At 38.3% G+C, this 20,360-nt stretch overlaps 1 protein-coding gene across 2 annotated transcripts; it reads left to right on the plus strand.

The window, feature by feature from the left end:
- The first annotated feature begins 1,363 nt into the window (after positions 1–1,363).
- Positions 1,364–19,149, plus strand: HMGCR (3-hydroxy-3-methylglutaryl-CoA reductase). Of its 2 annotated transcripts, none has more exons than XM_037529537.2 (20): positions 1,364–1,450; positions 6,589–6,776; positions 7,194–7,305; positions 7,590–7,677; positions 8,365–8,449; positions 9,350–9,455; positions 10,895–11,001; positions 11,114–11,230; positions 11,633–11,793; positions 11,913–12,160; positions 12,273–12,448; positions 13,626–13,820; positions 14,173–14,331; positions 14,473–14,630; positions 15,300–15,405; positions 16,906–17,076; positions 17,384–17,524; positions 17,613–17,771; positions 18,726–18,880; positions 19,012–19,149. In XM_037529537.2, the coding sequence occupies exons 2-20, from the start codon at positions 6,612–6,614 to the stop codon at positions 19,064–19,066; spliced, it is 2,664 nt and encodes an 887-aa protein (XP_037385434.1). In that variant the 5' UTR covers positions 1,364–1,450; positions 6,589–6,611; the 3' UTR covers positions 19,067–19,149. The 2 variants fall into 2 exon arrangements, with proteins under 2 accessions (XP_037385434.1, XP_037385433.1); XM_037529536.2 differs by lacking the exon at positions 1,364–1,450 and adding an exon at positions 1,934–2,132.
- Positions 19,150–20,360: the final 1,211 nt, after the last annotated feature.

Below are 20,360 nucleotides of genomic sequence, written 5' to 3' on the forward strand. Positions count from 1 at the left end.
GAAACTGCGCTTGTCTTTTGGTCGTGGACTGGGTGACACAGATGTGGGTGAGACCCGTGGGGAGGTGACAGTGGCAGCTTTTATCTTGATGTTGATTTTGCTCTTTTCCTTCCGGGCTTGTCCAGTTGTTTGTGACCCTTTTCTGTGGGTCCCCACTGGAAGATGCTTTAGACTTGTAGCAGGCTTTGGGGCCTTGTTCTGGGCCGATCCCATATGGATGGACTTTTACCCACGAGGGGACGGGTAACTTTGGGTGCTTCATTTAGAAACTAGACTCTTTGCCTTACCTGTATCGTTTCCTAGTTTTATTAAAGTTCCTTCCCATTAAAGTCTCCTATGTTTTGTGTTGATGCGGCGGATGGCAGAACCCATTTAGAATAGGCAGGTTTGCGGGGCTTGGGCTGACCCTCTCCCTGTCCTATAACAGTGAGACATACGCAACAATAAAAAAAATGAGCATGGGGTGGGGCTATATTGGTGGTGTCAGTTCTTTAATCCAGTAGGCAGTGAGCAACTCCTGATGTTTTGGGAGCAGGCCTATGGAATAATTGTATTGGAAGGTGGAAACGCCTAAAAGTGGAGAGACCAGTTAGGAGAGGCTATTGCACTTTCAGGTAAGAGGTGACAATATAATAAAGGAATATAAAGACACTGCAGACAAGACAGAAGAGAGGTTCATTTGAGAGAGAACCGGCAATGTGTCACTAGAGAGAGCGCGAGAGCGAGAGACAGACAGACAGACAGACAGAGACACTGACTAGTGACTGGAACTACACTCTTTACATTAAATGGGTAAGTCACAGAAAGGTGTGGGTTTAGGTTTGGGATATGGATCAGCTTGAGGTTTAGGGTGCTCCTTGCTGCCACCTTTCCTTTTTTTATCTGCCTCTCATTTCAGGGCCTCTTCCACCTCCATCTCTGTCCACTTAATACTGAGCTTTGTCTTGTCAGCAGGACCCTACGCTTATCTTAACTAGCCCCCCTTCTGCTTCTTACTACCGCTTCGCGTTGCATTCTCACAACCAGGCCGACCACGGGTCAGCTCCTGGGCGGGAGGACACTCCACCCGCCAGATCACCTATCGCCTTGGCCTAGGCAGCTTCCATGCTTGCACCCCCTTCGCTCCTGGACCAATCGGCAGACCCTAGTGCTGGAACTCGATCAGCTATTGGTTGGCCGCACCATGGTGAGAGATGGTGCGGTGCCCGTTCTCAGCACCGGTGAGAGCTGTGGGCGGTTGTTAAGGTGACCGTTCGTGACGTAGCGCCGTCAGGCCTAGCAGCCCCGGGCTGATTGGCTGGGCGATCGGACGATCCTTTCTTATTGGTCGCGGGCTCGTCCTGCTCCGAGCGTGCGTAAGCCGAGGCTTCCTTCCGCCCCGCGTCTCCGTTGACGGGAGGCTGGCGGAGCGCTGGCTCCCAGGTTCCGTGGCCTCTAGTGAGATCCGGAGGTGAGGCGGGCGGCGGCCGCGCAGGGGGTCGGGGAAGGGGACGCCGAGCGGGGCGGCGGGGGGCGAGTGCGTCATCCGGGCCGTTTTGGTGGCGACTCGGGGCTCGCGTGCCGCGGGGAAGGGGCAGCGGGCCGCTCCCGCTGACCTGGCGGGAGCGGCGGCCGCGCCCCTTGGGGACTCCGAGGAAATGTCCTTGAGGCCGGTGCGGCCGATCGCCCCCGCGCCGCTGTCGCGGGAGCCGCGCCGGGCCGGGCCCGAGCTGCGGGCGGCTGGCCGGCCTCTCGCTGGCTGCGGTCACCAGCGGGAGCCCCGCGGGGCGCCGCCGCCCGCGCCCGCTCTGTCCCGGGTCGGCAGTGCTGGCCGTGCTTCCGTGGTGATCGGGGCGCAGAGAGAGCCCAGCAGGGTGACCTCGGAGGCCCCACGATTCGAGGGACGTGGGCGGCCCCCGGCCGGCAGCTCGCGGGGAGGACGCGGAAGGGTCTGTCCGTTGCGGGGTTCGCGTCCAGGCTCTGCTGCTCACGCTGGGCTCACGCCCAGGCACTGCTGGTCGTCAGCACCTTTCTGTAAAAGTGACGGCCAAGATGCTGCTGACTCACCCGGAGCTGTGAGGGAACCGTGGGTCTGCACAGAGGCGTCCAGTCATGGCCAGGAAAACGGGCTGAGAGGATGCGGAACCGGCAATGTAGGGACGCGGCCGAGGACTGACAGCGTTCCCATTCATTCTCCCGTTCTCTCTCCCCCCTTCCTCCCTCTTGAAAGGGTTTTTTTTTTTTTTTTTTTTTTTTTAAATGGATGCAGTTTCTCTTTTTTGATGTCCTTTAGGTCCAAACCTAAAGGTTTGTCGGAATTGTTTGGTTTTGGTTAGGAAACACATACCTTGGAAGTTTAAATGTAGAACAGTCGATTTCTTGGGTAGGTGAAGGTTGATGTGCTCCACCTTATAAGGGGTCACTTGAAATATTTCAGCCCTTCAGTACATGCCTTCTTAGACTTGGTTCTGAAAAGTCATAGGGAACATTCATACTAAATAATTGTGATTCTCACAATGTACAGTGTCTTTTTTTTTGTTTGTTTTCCTGTGGACGTATTTTCCTTTCCATGCATTAAAGGACATTTTATTACTTACAGGTAATTACCAAAGGCCTGGAGTGGACTTTGGGAATAGACTGGATTTTTTTTTCTTTAGATTTATTTTATTTATGCAGACAAGAGCTGGGGTACAGGCCAGAGGTGTGGGGAGTGAGAGGTCACCAGAGACAGAGTGGGGAGCAGAACAGGTGGATCTACTGAAATACAGTGCTGAGGGAAGCAGCAGGCGAGACTGGAGAGGTCTGCTGCTCCGTGTGGGTCACCTCCCTGGCCTGCTGATAGCTTCATAGTGCTGAGATTTAACCCCTTGGGCCCCTAGGGAGGTCCTGGAACAGACTGGATTTTGTGGGTCAGCTTTGTTGTAGTGCCTTTCCCGAAATTATGATCAACTTGGCAGTAAGGATAAATGGGGATTAGGAACAAGAAAATTTTTTAAAATGTGCATTAACATGGTAACTGTAGTGTGTATGGTGTGAAAATTTGAAATATAGCGTTTGTGCACTCACTTGCATGTTCTCTTCTCACCGTGTGATCTAGCTTCCAGACCATGGATAGATAACTGCAACTTCATCAATATCAGTTTTCGGTGACCCATATGAAATTGTTGATGGGTGAAATTCAGTTGATTTTTACCTGAAAATATAGCAGTTTCATATGGTTCTACTTAATACTTGACTTTGTCAAAGAATTTTGCAGATCTGATTTCATAAGTGAATGAAGAGACCTGTGACTTAGAAACAGGATGTAATAGAATTGGGTATTGAATCCAAGTTTCCTGATTTCCAGTGTAAGAATTTTTTTTTTCCTATAGGGATACCAGATTGAGCAGCACAATGCTAGATCGTGTTGGGATTAAAAGTGACTCAGCGTAAGACATGGGTCTTGCCTTCAAAGAGACAAAATACACACACACCAATTAATTTGAGAACAGTGTAAGATAGTGTATAATCAAATACTGGAATGTAGCACAGGAGGAGTGTTGAGTGGGAGGAAAGAATTAGAGTAGGATGCCAAAGCATCCTCTTCCGCAATTGACCAGGGTAGGTGGTACTCTCTAGCAAATTGGACTCCAGTTTGAGAATTCCATTGAATTTAAATTAGCCATTCTTTTAGAGACGGAAATATTTGCATCATTCTAAGCAGGGCATATGTTGCCTATTTAACCTTTTTTTTTTTTTTTAAGTAAAATTAATTTTTATTGCAGCATCGTATACTGTCTGGAATTTGCTTGAGTAGGCTGCTGGTGCCACTTGTACTGCTGATGAAGGTAGAAGATTGGATTCTGTGGCATTTAAATGTTTTTGCGTAATCACAGGAAAATGGGGAGGATGCTCATGAGAAATAAGATTGTGTACAGTCATGGTTACTTTTGACACACCTTTCTACTCAGTTTGCATTTCCAAATAAAATAGGTGAGGTTCTCTGTCTTCAGCGATGGCTCATAGGATCATGTTTAATTCTTCCCCTAATGTTGCAAAGATGACTCTACACCTAGGAAAGAAGAGTTGACAAAGCTACCATGAGCTATTTGAGGAAAAACATCATGTGCCTGATAAATAATTATGGGTTAATAATGCTAAACTCATCTGTGATCAGATTGGGGTTCCTTGCTACCAGGAGTTTAGATTTTATTCCAATTGAATTAACATTTTGATATTGAGGACTATGTTGACTTGATAAGCAGTAATTTAAATTGAGGTTGTTTGGGGGTAGAAAGTATTAGAAATCATTTTGACCTAATTTAGAAACATTTTTAGTTTTAGTTTTTAGTTCTTTCATTTTCTGGAAATTAATACTAGTTGAGCTTTAGACCCATTTGTACTGATTTGTTTTTAAATATAAGAAAGAAGTTATGTGATCGATGATAATCATTAAAATCCATCCCTTTATGAAGCTTTTGGTTGGAGTAAAGTAGAAAATATTTTTGTTATTGATGTTCATTTTCCAGGATAGTAAATAAAATGTAGCCTCTTCCCTACCCCATCCACCTATCCACTTTTAATATGTTCCCCACATGTTCTGGTCTGCATTTACTTTTCAAGTAGAGGGCTAAAAGGGGAGGAGTATATCCATATCTAGGTTACTGTTTTTAAACAGTGTGTACAGCAATACTTATTCAGAAAATAGTGGTGCTTTTTTTTTTTTTAATTATTCTTTGACTTTTTTTTTTTTTTTTAAAGATTTATTTTTATTTATTTGTACAAGCACTGGGTACAGTCAGAAGCGCAGGAGGGTGAGAGAATTCACCAGAGCCAGAGCGGGGAGCAGAGCAGGCAGAAGGACCGAAGTACACTGCTGAGGGGAGCAGCGGGCGGCAGGAGAGGTCTGCGCGCCATGTGGGACCCTCCTCCGGTGGCCGGGGAGCAGCCGGGGATCGAACCGGCGCTGCAGAGTCTGCGGGCAGCTTTGCAACCCAGTGTTCAACCACTGCGCCACTGGGGAGGCCCAATAGTGGTGCTTTTTAATAGTAGTAATGAATTTTTTCTCAGTTGTGTATTGAAAATCAACATATGAATATACTATATTCAGTTCTAGATGACTTTAAGAAGTTGTCTTAGGTTAAGATGTGTCAATAAAATGCGTGTTACTCTAGTTTACAAATTTATTTTAGTTAGGCAGGTATTTATTGAGGAACTGCTTTATAAGTGCAAGGTGCTGGAAGGTAAAATGAGGAATAAGCAGAGTGAAAGATTGAAAAAGAATGAATAAACACAGGCATGCCACATTTATATATCTCAGTAACTGCCAGCCTTTTAAGACTGAGACCCACAGTAAGAAATAGGTGTTATGTTGAAAACCAGTACTCATGCTCATGTAGGTATAGTTTCATAAAACATAAAATGTTTAAAAATTATACCCAGCATAACTACTGTCTCACCCACAGATATCTTTTCTATTTTATTTTATTTAAAAAAATGTTTGTTCTGATTCAAAATTGATTTCATTTTCTAATTGAGCCAATGAAGGAGATGACACTTTGTTGTTTTTAGTTCCTAAATGCTACTCTTACCCGCACATACCTTTTAGAGGTTAATAAATTCTTTCCTTAATTTGTTGCCTTTTTATTTTCAGTCATCAATAAGTGAATCACTTTCTTAGTTTTAACCACAGTGAGAGTCACTTGAATTTTTGCCAGTGTGTCAATCAGTGGGCTGGCTTTTTAAAATCTTAATTTTAACTTATTTTTGTGGGTTATTAATATACTTTGTCAAAAGCATTGATTTTTAGGTTAAGAAATAAGACTTGCATGTGCCTATTTAGAAACCAATAATTATATCAGATTTTTAAAAATCAGAATATCAAAAGTATTACTTAACAGGAAAAAAGAAACTTAGAATGGTAGTCAAAGATTAAAATTACCTGTAAGTTCTGTTGGAAATTTTTGATTATAGACACATCTACTTTGGCCAACCACTCTCTTCTTCCATGACTGGTCTAGCGTTTTGATTGGCTATAAAAGTTGGGGAGAAAACTTTCTCTGGGGATAGTAACACTGGGAAGGTTCATTAAATATCATTTTGCTACTTACAGAATGTTGGATGGAAAGAAAATGTATATTAGGTCCCTTGAGGAACTTTGTAAACTAAGATAATGCTTTACAGGAGGATATTCAACAAATACATTCTTAAGTATTTACCTTTTGTTTAACCAGAATGTAGAGAATAAAGAAGGTGCTTATATGCATGTTATATAAGAGGGTAATTAGGAAATAAAACAGTTGTTTTTCACTTTTATTCTCCCTAGGTCAGATATCAAGGACTGACATAATTGGTCTTAAATGTTTGAATTCATACAACCGTGAGAAATGGCTGCCTTTAAGTTGGTATGCTAGTGATTAGTTAGGGGACTTCGGTATTGAGAGTAGAAAAGTAATGAGTGTGTTTAATTTTACAATTTTCATAATTATAAGGACTACTAGCAAATGGTATTATTCACATGTACTAGACACCGCATACAAAGCAGGGTTTACAACACACTGTTCCTTATAATCTTTTCTTAAAAATACGGTGAACCCTATGCTTAGTGTTCATGTTTGATATTTCTTTCAGGGTCCAAGAATTCTGTAACTACAATGTTGTCAAGACTTTTCCGAATGCATGGCCTCTTTGTGGCCTCCCATCCCTGGGAAGTCATAGTGGGGACAGTGACACTGACCATCTGTATGATGTCCATGAACATGTTTACTGGTAACGATAAGATCTGTGGTTGGAATTATGAGTGTCCAAAGTTTGAAGAGGTTTGTGAAATTAATTTGATATTGACTAAAGTACTTTTTGAATTTCTAAAGAATATCTTCTTTTAGAAGCCATATAATCAAAAAAGTTATGAGTAAAATCTTTAGTATTCATGAATTTACTTCAGGTTTACATTTACTTATATAATGTAGAAATGCTCTGTACTTCCCACTTGCTTTTTCTATACAAATATAATTCATTTAATTTGAGAAGTATTTGTGTCTAATGGTGAGAAATGATTGGTTTAAAATTAGATTTAATTTTTACTTTGAATGTTTAATATTTGACTTATATTGTGCCTACATTTATATTATGATAATGTGTAAAACCAATGATACATACAAAATAAAAATTCTAATTTTTGATTGATTACTGGAAAGGTAAAGCTATGGAAATTTCTTTTCTCTCTCTCCCAATAGGATGTTTTGAGCAGTGACATTATAATTCTGACAATAACACGATGCATAGCAATCCTGTATATTTATTTCCAGTTTCAGAATTTACGTCAACTTGGATCAAAATACATTTTGGGTAATCATTTTATGTATTTAATTTTATGTACTATCACAGTTTTCATTTGCTGTAGAAATACACCTGTTTATTTAAATCATGTATGGAAATGTGTGTATTGCTTGAGTTGTGCTGCATACATTTAATAGTTTCCTTTCAGAATATTAGGAACTTAGGCATTTTGACATTTGAGACCTTAATAATCTGAGGAAAATACTGTTTCTTTGGGAATATTGTGTGGGATGAAATATTATTTGTGTAATAAATGATGCCTTTTTTCACTTTGTTGAATTTTGTCGTTTTAGGAATTGCTGGCCTCTTCACAATTTTCTCGAGTTTTGTATTCAGTACAGTTGTTATTCATTTCTTAGATAAAGAATTGACAGGCTTGAAGTAAGTATTTAAAGCCTAAATATACTTTATACTTATACTGTTTTAGTATGTATTAACATTTTGGTGTATGTCTTTCCCCACTGTTTTTATACAAAGAAAACGGAGATCATAATATATATGATGCTTTTTAGCTACTTCGTGCCTAATAATAATATATCACTATCTTTTCATGTCCCTAATTTTAAGCTAAATTATTTGTATTGGCTGTCTACTTTTTCCCTGTGTGAATAATAGTTTGGTAGTTCATTCACTTAATCCTCTAGGATTGGATTGTTATTTAATTTCTTCCTTTAATAATTATATTGTGGTCAGTATTACAGTGTAGCTAAATTTTTGTTCGTAATTTTCTTAGAACACATTGAGACAATGGCTGTTTTTAGAGCTTTTGAGTGTTGTTACTGCCAGTTTATACTAGAAGGTTATTTTCCACAACCAGTGATTATTGAAATACATATATATATATTCCATTTTTAACATTGAAGTATTTTAAGCAATTATTTGGGTAACTAAGGTGTTAAGCTTGAGGATACCAAAGTTGATTAGAGGTGTATATGCTAAAGTACTTTAGAGGTATACATGCTTATATAGCATATGGGGAGGGGAGAAATTTTTTTTCATTGAAAGAATTTTGTAAGCCATATTTTTTCCTCAAATGCAATTGACCATCTTGTTGTTTTTTTCTTTTAGTGAAGCTCTGCCCTTTTTCTTACTTTTGATTGACCTTTCCAGAGCAAGTGCGCTAGCAAAGTTTGCCCTCAGTTCCAACTCACAGGTAAGTATTATTTATAAGACACAAACACTTATAGTATTCCTTTTCAATTGTTTACATTAATAGGATAGATTAATAATTTCTTCATTCGCTGAGACTCAGGAATTATCCACAATTTTAAGTTTAATCAGCAAGTCCTAAAATTGGCCTTTCTAAGTGCTCTAGAAACGGTCCCATTTATCTAACAACTCAACTATAATTCCATAGCTTCTGGAATTTGGTCTCTCCCCCATTTTCCTTTTAAAAGTTTCAAATATTAGAGTAATATGACTTTGGATAAATAAGAGTACAGAATAAACAAATCAGAGAGCAGAACAGGATATTTGGAAGACTGTCTCATGGAAGATTTATTTCTAAACCCCTTGAATTAGCACAAGCTTTATTTCCCATCTAAAGTTTTATCTTGATATCATTAGTCACTCTAAGGAACCTTTTTTTTTAACCATCTTAAATCAGAATATCTGAATATAAAATAGCAAGTACTGCTCTGATTATGTATTTGACAAATATTTGTGCTTATTTGAGCATGCTGACAGGATATGACTTAGGTTTCATAATACTAACATGGCCTCAAAAAATTTGCAACTGAGAACTTCTATCAATGGTAACCAAAATATAAAATATAGGATTTAATTATGTGGGATTTAAATAATAGGATTAATGAACATCTCAAAGGAATCTTCTTGGAAAATATCATATTCAATGGAAAGGGAAAGTAGGGTACTGTGTATGTTCTTTGCCCCTCCCCCTGCGCCATTATTATATAGAATGTCTATTCGTCTTTTCATACTGGATATTTCATTTTTTACATAGTAAACTAAGTTATAGTGTAAGCCCTAAGGTGCTCTTTATCATTTTTAATGTTCTTGCCTTATTCTCATTGATATGTTTGGTCTGTTTTAGGATGAAGTAAGGGAAAATATTGCTCGTGGAATGGCAATTTTAGGTCCAACATTCACCCTTGATGCTCTTGTGGAATGTCTTGTGATTGGAGTTGGTACCATGTCAGGTATGTGAGCAATTTTTTTTTTAATAAAGAATGGTCTCATAAGGACAGTTTTAACACATATTTGACTAAGAAGTATTCCTTTGGACAAATACGAAGTAGAAGGAAAAGAGTCTTAAGTCCTTGGAAGTGTATAGATTGTTGCTGTCTCTTGGTGTGGTAGTGCAGTGGCACCGAGGAATTGTATTGGGGCAGAGAAAATGATTATGGTAATTGCACAGTTTTCTTCTCCCTTCAGTATCCTTGCTTCCATTGTCATGTTCTGCTTCTTAGTTTGGGCTTTTTTTCTTCTCATTATACAACTTTTGACCCTTTCACTGGTGTTTGCCAGTATATGCCTGGTATATGCCTGAAGGACATATGGCAACAGGGGGAGTTACTGTTGTGCAGGAGCTAGTAGAGAGCCAAGTTGTAAAAACATGGGGCAAGTATGGGTTCTATACTTGGCCACTATTTAAGTTGCAGATTGTTCAAAATGTTTCTGTGATTGTAATTTTTGTATTCTCTTGAATTTCTACATTTAAGAGTAATTGCTGTAGAGCATTTGAAAAATACAGTGTATGCCTTTCTTCTGTTACGTCAAGTGATCTGTGACTATTCAGAGAATAAGATAAAATATTGGGTTTTTTATTTTTCTAGTTAGCAGTTTTTAATAGGGAAAAAGAATTTTTATTTCTATTCAATAGTTTAATATTACAACTGACATCAAAAATATTTTATATTCAAATTTATATGTGAAACGAAAGAATAGAATTTAGTAATGTAAGGTCTTTTTCTACTCGATAATTCTGTTATCTTCTATTTGAGAGTGTCATAATATCTTAAATTTTCTGTAGTGAAACATTTGTTAATTTTTAATCTTGAGTTGTCTTTTTGCATTATATAATTTTTCAGGCAAATCAATGAAATTAGTCAAAATTATAAGTACATCAATAGACACCGTAGAGGTTGTAGTAAAATCAGAGTTCAGAATACAAAGGATCACGATACTGTATCAGTAATGGCATAGCTGACAGTGTGTTTTACTTTTGTAAAAAGTCCTTGGTCCTTAGGTGAATTGTTTTTATGATCTGAGTAGAACTGGATTAGTAGTGTAACTGTGGGGTATTGACTCTATGTGTAGCCTGTACTTGATATCCTTATCTCAAAACAGAGTACACCATTTGATAAAAGGTCATTATTAAATGTGGTTTTAAACACAAACTAGGGAACTCAGGACATGGGAGAAGACCAAGTCTCTGCCCTTGGGAATTCCTGCTGTGCTATGAGGCTTGGCATCACCTTTGAGTTCCTTTTTTTTTTTTTTTTAAGGTAAATGGCAAAGAGCTCACTATGCAATGTTTTCATTTACCTGTCCACTTATGGGAAGAATCCTTGTGATATATATAGCATGAAAAATACCCATACTTTACTAATTATACATTCAATTTTTCTGTAACCAGGGGTGCGTCAACTTGAGATTATGTGCTGCTTTGGCTGTATGTCAGTTCTTGCCAACTACTTTGTGTTCATGACTTTCTTCCCAGCTTGTGTGTCCCTGGTTTTAGAGGTAAGAGCGGTTCTTACTTACCGCCTTAGTAGAAGAATAATATTTGTCATTATATCACTTAACCTAAATGAGATCAATACCTACTAACCTAACATTGACTTTTACTTTGTAGCTTTCTCGAGAAAGCCGTGAGGGTCGTCCAATTTGGCAGCTCAGTCACTTCGCCCGAGTTTTAGAAGAAGAAGAAAATAAACCAAATCCTGTTACTCAGAGGGTTAAAATGATTATGGTAATTATACATTTTTTTTCTCCCTTCAGTATCCTTGCTTCCATAGTTATATTCTGCTATTCAATTTGGGCTTTTTTTCTTCTCATTCTACAACTTTTGACCCTTTCACTGGTGTTTGTTTGTTTGTTTCTTATTGTTTCGAGTTTCTTTAAGGCTCCTGGATTTTAGTAGTTTCACTCCCCTAAGTAGATTTTTCAGTTCTTTTACTTGATCTTTGAAAACCTGTTCTTTGGGATGTTTCAGTAGTTCAGTGGGGCCACATAGTGAGTTTGGGGCTTGCTTTTAATTTGTAAGGGGAGGCCGTGGAAAATAATGTCTGGTTATCCAAATGCCAAGGATGAGAAGTTTAGGTTTTTTGTGATAATGCACAGAGGATATATAATTTATGAAATTTTATTTCAGTCTCTAGGTTTGGTTCTTGTTCATGCTCACAGTCGCTGGATAGCAGACCCTTCTCCTCAAAACAGTACGACAGAGAATTCTAAGGTTTCTTTAGGACTGGGTGAAAATGTGTCCAAAAGAATTGAACCAAGTGTTTCCCTCTGGCAGTTTTATCTCTCCAAGTAAGTTATTTGAGATGTATTTTGTTGCATATTATTCATAGCACTCTTTGCTATTAAAAGTTTAGGTTTTACCTTTCATATATTTCTAATTAATATCATTTTAATTGTCTTTTATTTAGAATGATCAGCATGGATATTGAACAAGTTATTACCCTAAGCTTAGCTCTTCTTCTGGCAGTCAAGTACATCTTCTTTGAACAAGCAGAGACAGAATCTACACTCTCATTAAAAAACCCCATCACATCCCCTGTAGTGACCCAAAAGAAAGTCCCCGACAATTGTTGTAGACGAGAACCTGTACTGGCCAGAAGTAACCAGAAACTTCATGCAGCAGAGGAGGAAACAAGGGTAAACAGTGAAAGAAAAGGTGATTTCTCATTCTCTTCATTTCCCAGTCTTCCAATGTGTATTTGTCAAAAAAGCTGAATTTGTTTTAAAACTTATGTTTAGTGTTGGAATTCTTTTGATCTCCTGAACAGCTGAGGTTATAAAACCCTTAGTGGCAGAAACTGACACCTCAAACAAAACTACATTTGTGGTTGGTAGCTCCTCGGTTGATACTTCGCTGGCAGTGGAGACACGAGAACCTGAAATTGCACTTCCCACAGATCCTCGGCCCAATGAAGAATGTTTGCAGATACTTGGGAATGCAGAGGTGAGGAAAATAAACTCAAGCTTAATATTTTGTTAAGAAAAGTAGCTTTTTTGTTGAATGAAGAAAGTCACAGCCACTAAGTACTACTACTGAGTTCTAGGTGTTGTGTTGCCTGGTTACAGGTACTGGTCTGATTTATTTATTCCCTACAACCTTGCGAGGTAGGTGAAATTATCTCCATATTTCAAATGAGAAGTCTGAGACTCCAGCAGGTTTAAGTATTTACCAAAGTAATATAACTAGTAAATGATAAAGCTGGAAGGCAGAGTCTCCAAGATTTATTGACTCAAGAGTCAATAACTTTTTTTAAAGTATGACTGTTTATCATAGAGTTAAGCAACTAGTGTAGTCTCATAGGTATGGCGAAGCGTAGAAAGGGTTTAACACAGGAATGAGCTTCAAAGATAGAAGTGTTTTTTTGTTTTTAATATAACTATGATGCCCACAAGGAAATTTATTTTCTTTTCTGAGAATTCTGAGGGCGTTCTGCCTATCTCCGTGAGCCCTCTTATGCTTGACATGACTGTTGTATTCTGTCTATATGAGCCTAATCTGTTTCTTAATATATGTGCATAAGCGAAGAATGTTTGTCTTCCTTTATCACTTTTCCCTTCTCTCATTCCTGGTAACATGTATACTAATATCACAACTGTCCTGCTATAGTATAACATGTATATTATCATCACAACTATCTACAGGCTTGGCAAAACATGTAGGGTGAACATCAGAATCTTAACTATGAATTTTTCTCTATGAACTTCAGTTGCAAACTGTCTTGGTCTTTCTCCTGTCTCACCCTCTGCTCCCCTCGGCACTGTATCTCATTACATCTGCCTGTTCTCCCTAATCGGTTTCTGATGAATCCTCTCACTCCCCACACCTCTGGCTTACACCCCAGTTCTTGTATGCATAAATAAATAAATCTTTTAAAAAAATGTCTTGGTCTTACATTTGTTTAGTTTCACATTTTTGTGAAGAATTTACTGTCATTACAATATTAACATCTACTCAAGTCACTAGACCTAAGTCTTCTAACTACTTGTGTTTTAGCTTTCTTGAGAGTATTGTTTGTATTAAATGGTTTATTTATTGCAAATAACATGAATTATAGTCCTTTAAATTCTTTGTCATATCCCTCCCTGAACCTCTTCCCCCCTTTTTTTCCCCATTTCTTTAGAAAGGTGCAAAATTCCTTAGTGATGCTGAGGTCATTCAATTAGTCAATGCCAAGCATATTCCAGCATACAAATTGGAAACGCTGATGGAAACCCATGAACGAGGTGTATCTATTCGCCGACAATTACTTTCCAAAAAACTTCCAGAGCCTTCCTCTCTCCAGTATCTGCCTTACAGGGACTATAATTATTCCCTGGTATGTTATTTGCTTGATTTGAGAAGATTTGCTTTATAACTTTCTAGACTTGGAGTTTAATCTTTAACTTTTTAGTCTTTGTCCTTTTATATGTGCATAGTTTTATTCAACATTTTTAATAGTATGTTAAGAACTTAAAGATTCATTCTTCATTTTCTTTTTCTTTACTTTTAAGTGCTCTTTAAAAAGTACTTAAAGCACTAAAATTTCGAGTTTAAAATATTAAACATTTGAGATTAAAATAGCAAAAATTGTTCTTGAAAAATACACTAGCGAAGTAAGTTTGAAGAAAGTTATTGATGAAAAGGTCTGTGTATTTGCAATATAGATTGTCATTGTCTTTACCTTTCAGGTGATGGGAGCTTGTTGTGAGAACGTTATTGGATACATGCCCATTCCTGTTGGAGTAGCAGGCCCTCTGTGCTTGGATGGAAAAGAATTTCAAGTTCCAATGGCAACAACAGAGGGTTGTCTTGTGGCCAGCACTAATAGAGGCTGTAGAGCAATAGGTGTAAGTTGGCATTTATGTATTTGCCTATTTTAAGATATACTCTAGGCTATGAAAAGAGATTTGGAGACAATCATGACACATTTTGGGTAAGCAGGGGTGTTTTCAGGATTAATATGTGCTCCCATAATGTTCTCTGAATAGCTTGGTGGAGGTGCCAGCAGCCGAGTCCTTGCGGATGGAATGACTCGTGGCCCAGTGGTGCGTCTTCCTCGTGCTTGTGATTCAGCAGAAGTGAAGGCCTGGCTTGAGACACCTGAAGGGTTCTCAGTGATAAAGGAGGCATTTGACAGCACGAGCAGGTGTGTGTGGTTTATAGATATGGTTACGTTTATGTCCATCATCTGTGATCACTAAACATAAGTTAGTGTATTCCCTACCTCAGAGAACAAAATATTAACCCTAAGTCCATTCATTCAAAAATGAGTGGTATTAATGATTATTTTGGGAGAAGGAGGAGAATGTTGATCCAAGTGAATATCTCCATAGAGGTAAATTAGGAAAAAAATAAAGGCATGAATTAGTAAGTTTGTGTGTTGGTTTTATAAGGCTTGCTTTGATTAGACCATTACTTTACATGAGTGTTGACTTAGAATTCCCTTCAGGCAGTATTAATGACTTAGAAAAAGATTTTCCAAGTGGCATAGACGTAAAAATTGGTAGATTTACTTTGAATTTAGAACATTTAATTTATAAAGAAGCACAATGAACATTAATGATAGCCACAGAATAGTTCAAGCTTATGTGCTTGTTTTTATGTGGACTGCTCAAGTTCATGGTGAAATGACTACAGTCCTCCCTTCTTATGGCATAGAAGAATGAGATAGAGTTGAAGTAGTACTCTATTATGTTTAAATAAAGAAGAAAACACATTTAATAAGTAATCTCCATGAACTCCCTTAAATAAAATAAACTGAGTATTAGATTTTAAGGTAACTTCTGTGGTTAAAAAAAAAATCTTTTGTTTACAGATTTGCACGTCTACAGAAGCTTCATATAAGTATGGCTGGACGCAACCTTTATATCCGTTTCCAGTCCCGATCAGGAGATGCCATGGGGATGAACATGATTTCCAAGGTGAGCGTGCATAGAATTTGTAAGAGTGATCATCCCAGGAGAGGGGAGAACTGGGTGTCAGGGAGACTGGAGTGGAGAGCAGATTTACTTTTTGTTTTATGCCCTCCTATGCTTTTGAATTTTTTACCATGTACACTATTTAATTAATAGATTTTTTTATTGGAAAATAAATACTGGTTCATGTAATAATATAAACTGGGCATTTATTGATTGGTGTTTGTATTTGAAATATTTAATTTAGATGTGGCTTATATATGTTCTGTGTCTATCTAAAAAGGCTAGAAAGAATCTCAGGGTTAGTGCTATAAAACTCTGTTCTATAAGCCTTGAAAAGCTGACTTTTAGAGACTTCAAGACTTGAATATAAGAGGCCAAATAAGGTTCGTGTATCTAATCCATTTATTTTATCTTCTATAAGAAAACGGAAAAGAATGTGTATGACTTATGTTTTAGTCTACTTTTTTTCCAAGATTTATTTTTATTTATTTATGTACAAGTACTGGGTTGTAGTCAGGAGGTGCGAGAGTGAAAGGATTCACCATAGACAGAGTGGGGAGATTGACAGAACAGGCAGATCTACTGAAATGCACTGCTGAGGGAAGCAGTAGGTGAGACAGGAGAAGTCTGCTGCACCATGTGGGTTAGCTCCCTAGCCAGGGATTGAACTCATGCCACAGTCGCTGGTGATAGCTTGATAGTGCTGGGACGTTCATCCCTGCGCCACCAGGGAGGTCCCATATTTTATTCTTCTGTTACGTTTTATTTACTAGACACAAATGTAAAATGTTAGACTAGCAAAATTTGTTTTGTGGTTTTCTTATTTATAAGGAAAGACACAGAACAGTGACTAAAAGCGTAAGCTTTAAAAATAGGCAATGAACAGTGGTTTATTGTGGTTCCTCAAAAAATTAAAAATAGAACTGCTTCAGCAATTTTAACTTTAGTTATATACCCAGAAGAACTGTAAGCAGAGTCTCAAAGAAATGTTTGCACACCCATATTCATAGCAGCATTATTCACAATAAACAAAAGTCAGAAGCCACCCAAGTCCATATTGACAGATGAATGGATAAACAAAATGTGTGTGCATGCACACACACATATTAGGTAACAATTTAATAACTAGAAGAAGAAATTTGTTACACATTGATTATAGGTTATTTCTCAGTGACATGAGTATGAGAATTCTCACTGACTGTTAAATTTTATTATATTCTCATTTGCATCCTGTTTATCAGTGAAAAAAAAATGAACTTTGTTTCCAAACCCAGAAAGAAGCATTAGGAATCTATACCTGATAGAAATTGGTCAGTGTGGTGGTTAATTCAACAGCTGTTACTTTTGTGCTCAGTTTCTTGGAAGTATAGTTGTGGAATTTAGAAATATTAAGACTACATTTATTGCTATTGTATTTGGAAATACTAGTGTTATATACAAATAGAGCCTTCCAATATATAAACTGTATATTAATGTAATTGTTGTTGTTATTGTTGTTAATAGGGTACAGAGAAAGCACTTTCGAAGCTTCAAGAGTATTTCCCTGAATTGCAGATTTTAGCAGTTAGTGGTAACTATTGTACTGACAAGAAACCGGCTGCTATAAACTGGATAGAAGGAAGAGGAAAGTCTGTTGTTTGTGAAGCTGTCATCCCTGCCAAAGTTGTCAGAGAAGTGAGTGATTGGATGAACATTTTATTGTGTTTATCTTCAGATTAAAAAATAGGGGGAAAAGAGTATAACATTCTAAATAAAGCTTAGTAAATGTTTCATATTAAAGATGACCGTTACATCTTTCCTGTCTCGTATGTATGTGGCACTCACAGGAACAAACTTAGTACTCAGTCTTTTTATCGAGGACAGGGCTTAACTGGGATTACATCTCAACTCCCTTGTTTTCTGGAGGATAAGATAGATCTCGTAACATACTTCTGAATCTTTTGAGAAAAAGATATAAGATGTGCACAACTCTGTTTTCTAGGTGTTAAAGACTACTACAGAAGCTTTGGTTGATGTGAACATTAATAAGAACCTGGTAGGCTCTGCCATGGCCGGAAGCATTGGTGGCTACAATGCCCATGCGGCCAACATCGTCACTGCCATCTACATTGCCTGTGGACAGGTGAGGGCTCCCACCTCCGCATCCCTTCTCTTTGTTGGTCTAAGTGAAGGAAATATATTTGATATTTTTCCTTGTTATGTTTTTTCAGGATGCAGCACAGAATGTTGGTAGTTCAAACTGTATTACCATAATGGAAGCAAGTGGCCCCACAAATGAAGATTTGTATATCAGTTGTACCATGCCATCTATAGAAATAGGAACTGTGGGTGGTGGGACCAATCTGCTCCCTCAGCAAGCCTGTTTGCAGGTACGATGTGTCAGGCAGAGACCAGGCACCTCAAACCTGGTTCTGTTAGGATTCTCTGCTGACGCCACACTTAACTCGCCTTTATATTTTAGCTGGAATTTTTGTCTTTTCTCGTCAGCCTAATTCAGGATGTCCAAGTAGACTTGTCCAGGCATATGCTCAGTAAATGGGGAAAAGTAGAGTAAGAGAGCAAAGGTCTCTACTTTGGAGTGAAAGTTCTCCTCTTTGAGTAACGCCTGCCAGATGTTGGATATTAACTATGATGTATGTTCTACATCATCAGTTCTGGCCTAAGGGATCTTGGAAATGTAGTACTTCCAGGAGAGTCTATTTCTATTCTGGTGCCACTGTAGCTACATTTATTTTTTTTTTCCATTTTTTAAAATTTTATACATTTTTTCATTTTTGGACAATGTATACATTTTTTATTTTTTTGTTTTGTAATGTACACAATGGAATATTACTCAGCAATCAAAAAAGATAAACTCATGCCATTCGCAGCAACGTGAATGGAGCTAGAAGGAATTATGCTCAGTGAAAAAAGCCAGAAGGAACAAGAAAAATGTCAGATGGTTTCACTTATAGCAGGAATATAGGGGAACCAAATAAGACATCAGTGTAAAAAAAAATAACAGTACAAAACACAACAAAGCAAAAACGGACAATTATAAATCAGAGACATCCTGCAGGGGAGGAGGAGGGAGAGGGATCAGAGGGAGGGAGGGAGGAGCACAGGGGACTGAGGTGATGGTGCACAGGTGCATTGGTGAAGGAAACTCTATGGGGACTACACCTGAGAGGGGGTGTGGGGAAGCAAATATTGTTTAAAAATGAACAATGATGTAAAAAAATAAAAAAAATTACTATGTAGCTGCCTTTATTTTAGTTGGTCTGAGTAGAAAGTTGCTGCCGTGACTTTCAGGCTGAGTCTTGCTGTTGTCTCCCTGGCTGCAGATGCTAGGTGTTCAAGGAGCATGCAGAGACAATCCTGGGGAGAATGCCCGACAGCTTGCCCGAATTGTGTGTGGTACGGTCATGGCTGGGGAATTGTCATTGATGGCAGCACTGGCAGCAGGACATCTTGTCAAAAGTCACATGATTCACAACAGGTAAGAATTAGTTTTATTTAACGTTTTCCCTACCATAAAACACGCAGAATAAAAACCTATTACTGAGATGCAAATAGTCCAAACTTAAAATCCTACATTCCTGATTTTCTCTTTGTATTTTTCTGCCATAGGTCAAAGATTAATTTACAAGACCTTCAAGGAACTTGCACTGAGAAGGCGGCCTGAACAGTCTGACTTTCTAAACTGAAATATGGGCGTTGGGTTCTAAAGGACTAACATAAAATCTGTGAATTAAAAAGCTCAGTGCAGTGTCTTGTTGAGGATGAATAGACGTGATCAGTGAGGCGACTGCTTGGTTTTGGGCTCTTTCAGAAGGGTCTGAGTCCTTCCCATGCAGATTCCTCAAATCTGGAAACAGTTTAGTGCTTTACATGCTGTTTTCTTTGGAAAGATCTCGACATGAATATTATGCTTTAAAGCATCACAGATGGTAATCTACAGCTCACTTCTGAAAAAGAATACAAGCTGGGAAAAAAGTGTTGCCTTTTGATGAAATTTTCTTTTGATGGAGTTCGTGATGATCAATGTGACAGATTGCCCCTCCCAGCCCCCCACCCCACCCTGGGTTGAAAATGGATTTTTAAATTATGCTGTAGGTGACAGAACTCCTGATTTCATAGTTAATTTATTAAGCCTGGGTTGTGGAACTTGAAAAAGTAAAAGCTAATTTTATTTTTTGTAAGCTAATATTTCATTTGGTGCTGGTCTATTTTTGTTTCTTTTTTGGGTAGCCAACATTATTCTTCAGAAAGAGACCTGTCTTCTTCAAGGGAAGAATTACTCTTATTCCCAAACTACAGAATAATGTGCTCAAAGCAGTGCTAAATGGTTCTCTATCAAGAAAACAAATCACTGCATTTATACAGGCTATTCAGAGAGGCCTCTTGTCTAAAAATAAATGTTTACCTAGATTGGCTGTAACATATCTTTCAGGATAAGGCTTTAAGAAACAGTTTTGTGCTCTCTGTTAAAGATGAAAGAGTATTTAATATTGCCTAGATGAAGGTGGCTCTGTTTATCAAGAATATTCAAGCCTGTGACCGCTCTCAGAAATCTGAGGGTGGAAAACACAGATTTGAAGAAAAATACCATTTCTCTAAGCCAACTCTGATTTCTTAAAAGACCAATATAGTTAGCTGAGAAACCTACATAGTTTTTTTGTTTGTTTGTTTTTTTGGTAAAGAACTGTATCAAATCTGTATATGTTGTAATAAAGTTTCTTATGCTAGGAGTTTACTGAAAGTATTCAAGAAATAAAAATCAACTTGTATACTGATAAAACACTCTTAAACTTGGGCCAGAGAAAATAGTTTTCTTTACTGTCCAGGAAACCCTGCCTTGCTTGTCGAGCTAATGAAAGGGAAAGTCAGCTTCTAGAGCCAGTGAAAGTGCCGCGTGAATGGCCCTTGAGGAATGTGCCTTGTTCCTGTGGCCAGGAGGTTGGTGACTGAAACATTCA

Source organism: Talpa occidentalis, unplaced genomic scaffold (assembly GCF_014898055.3).
Source record: "Talpa occidentalis isolate TD23 unplaced genomic scaffold, MPIMG_talOcc4v2.1 talOcc4.6, whole genome shotgun sequence".
In the NCBI taxonomy this organism is placed as follows: domain Eukaryota; kingdom Metazoa; phylum Chordata; class Mammalia; order Eulipotyphla; family Talpidae; genus Talpa; species Talpa occidentalis.

Bases quoted from the DNA above. Each gene is read 5' to 3' on its own strand.
- HMGCR (XM_037529536.2), top strand. The intron at 7,306-7,589 runs GTAATCATTTTA...TTGTCGTTTTAG, and splicing joins TGGATCAAAATACATTTTGG to GAATTGCTGGCCTCTTCACA. The intron at 18,881-19,011 runs GTAAGAATTAGT...TTTCTGCCATAG, and splicing joins AGTCACATGATTCACAACAG to GTCAAAGATTAATTTACAAG.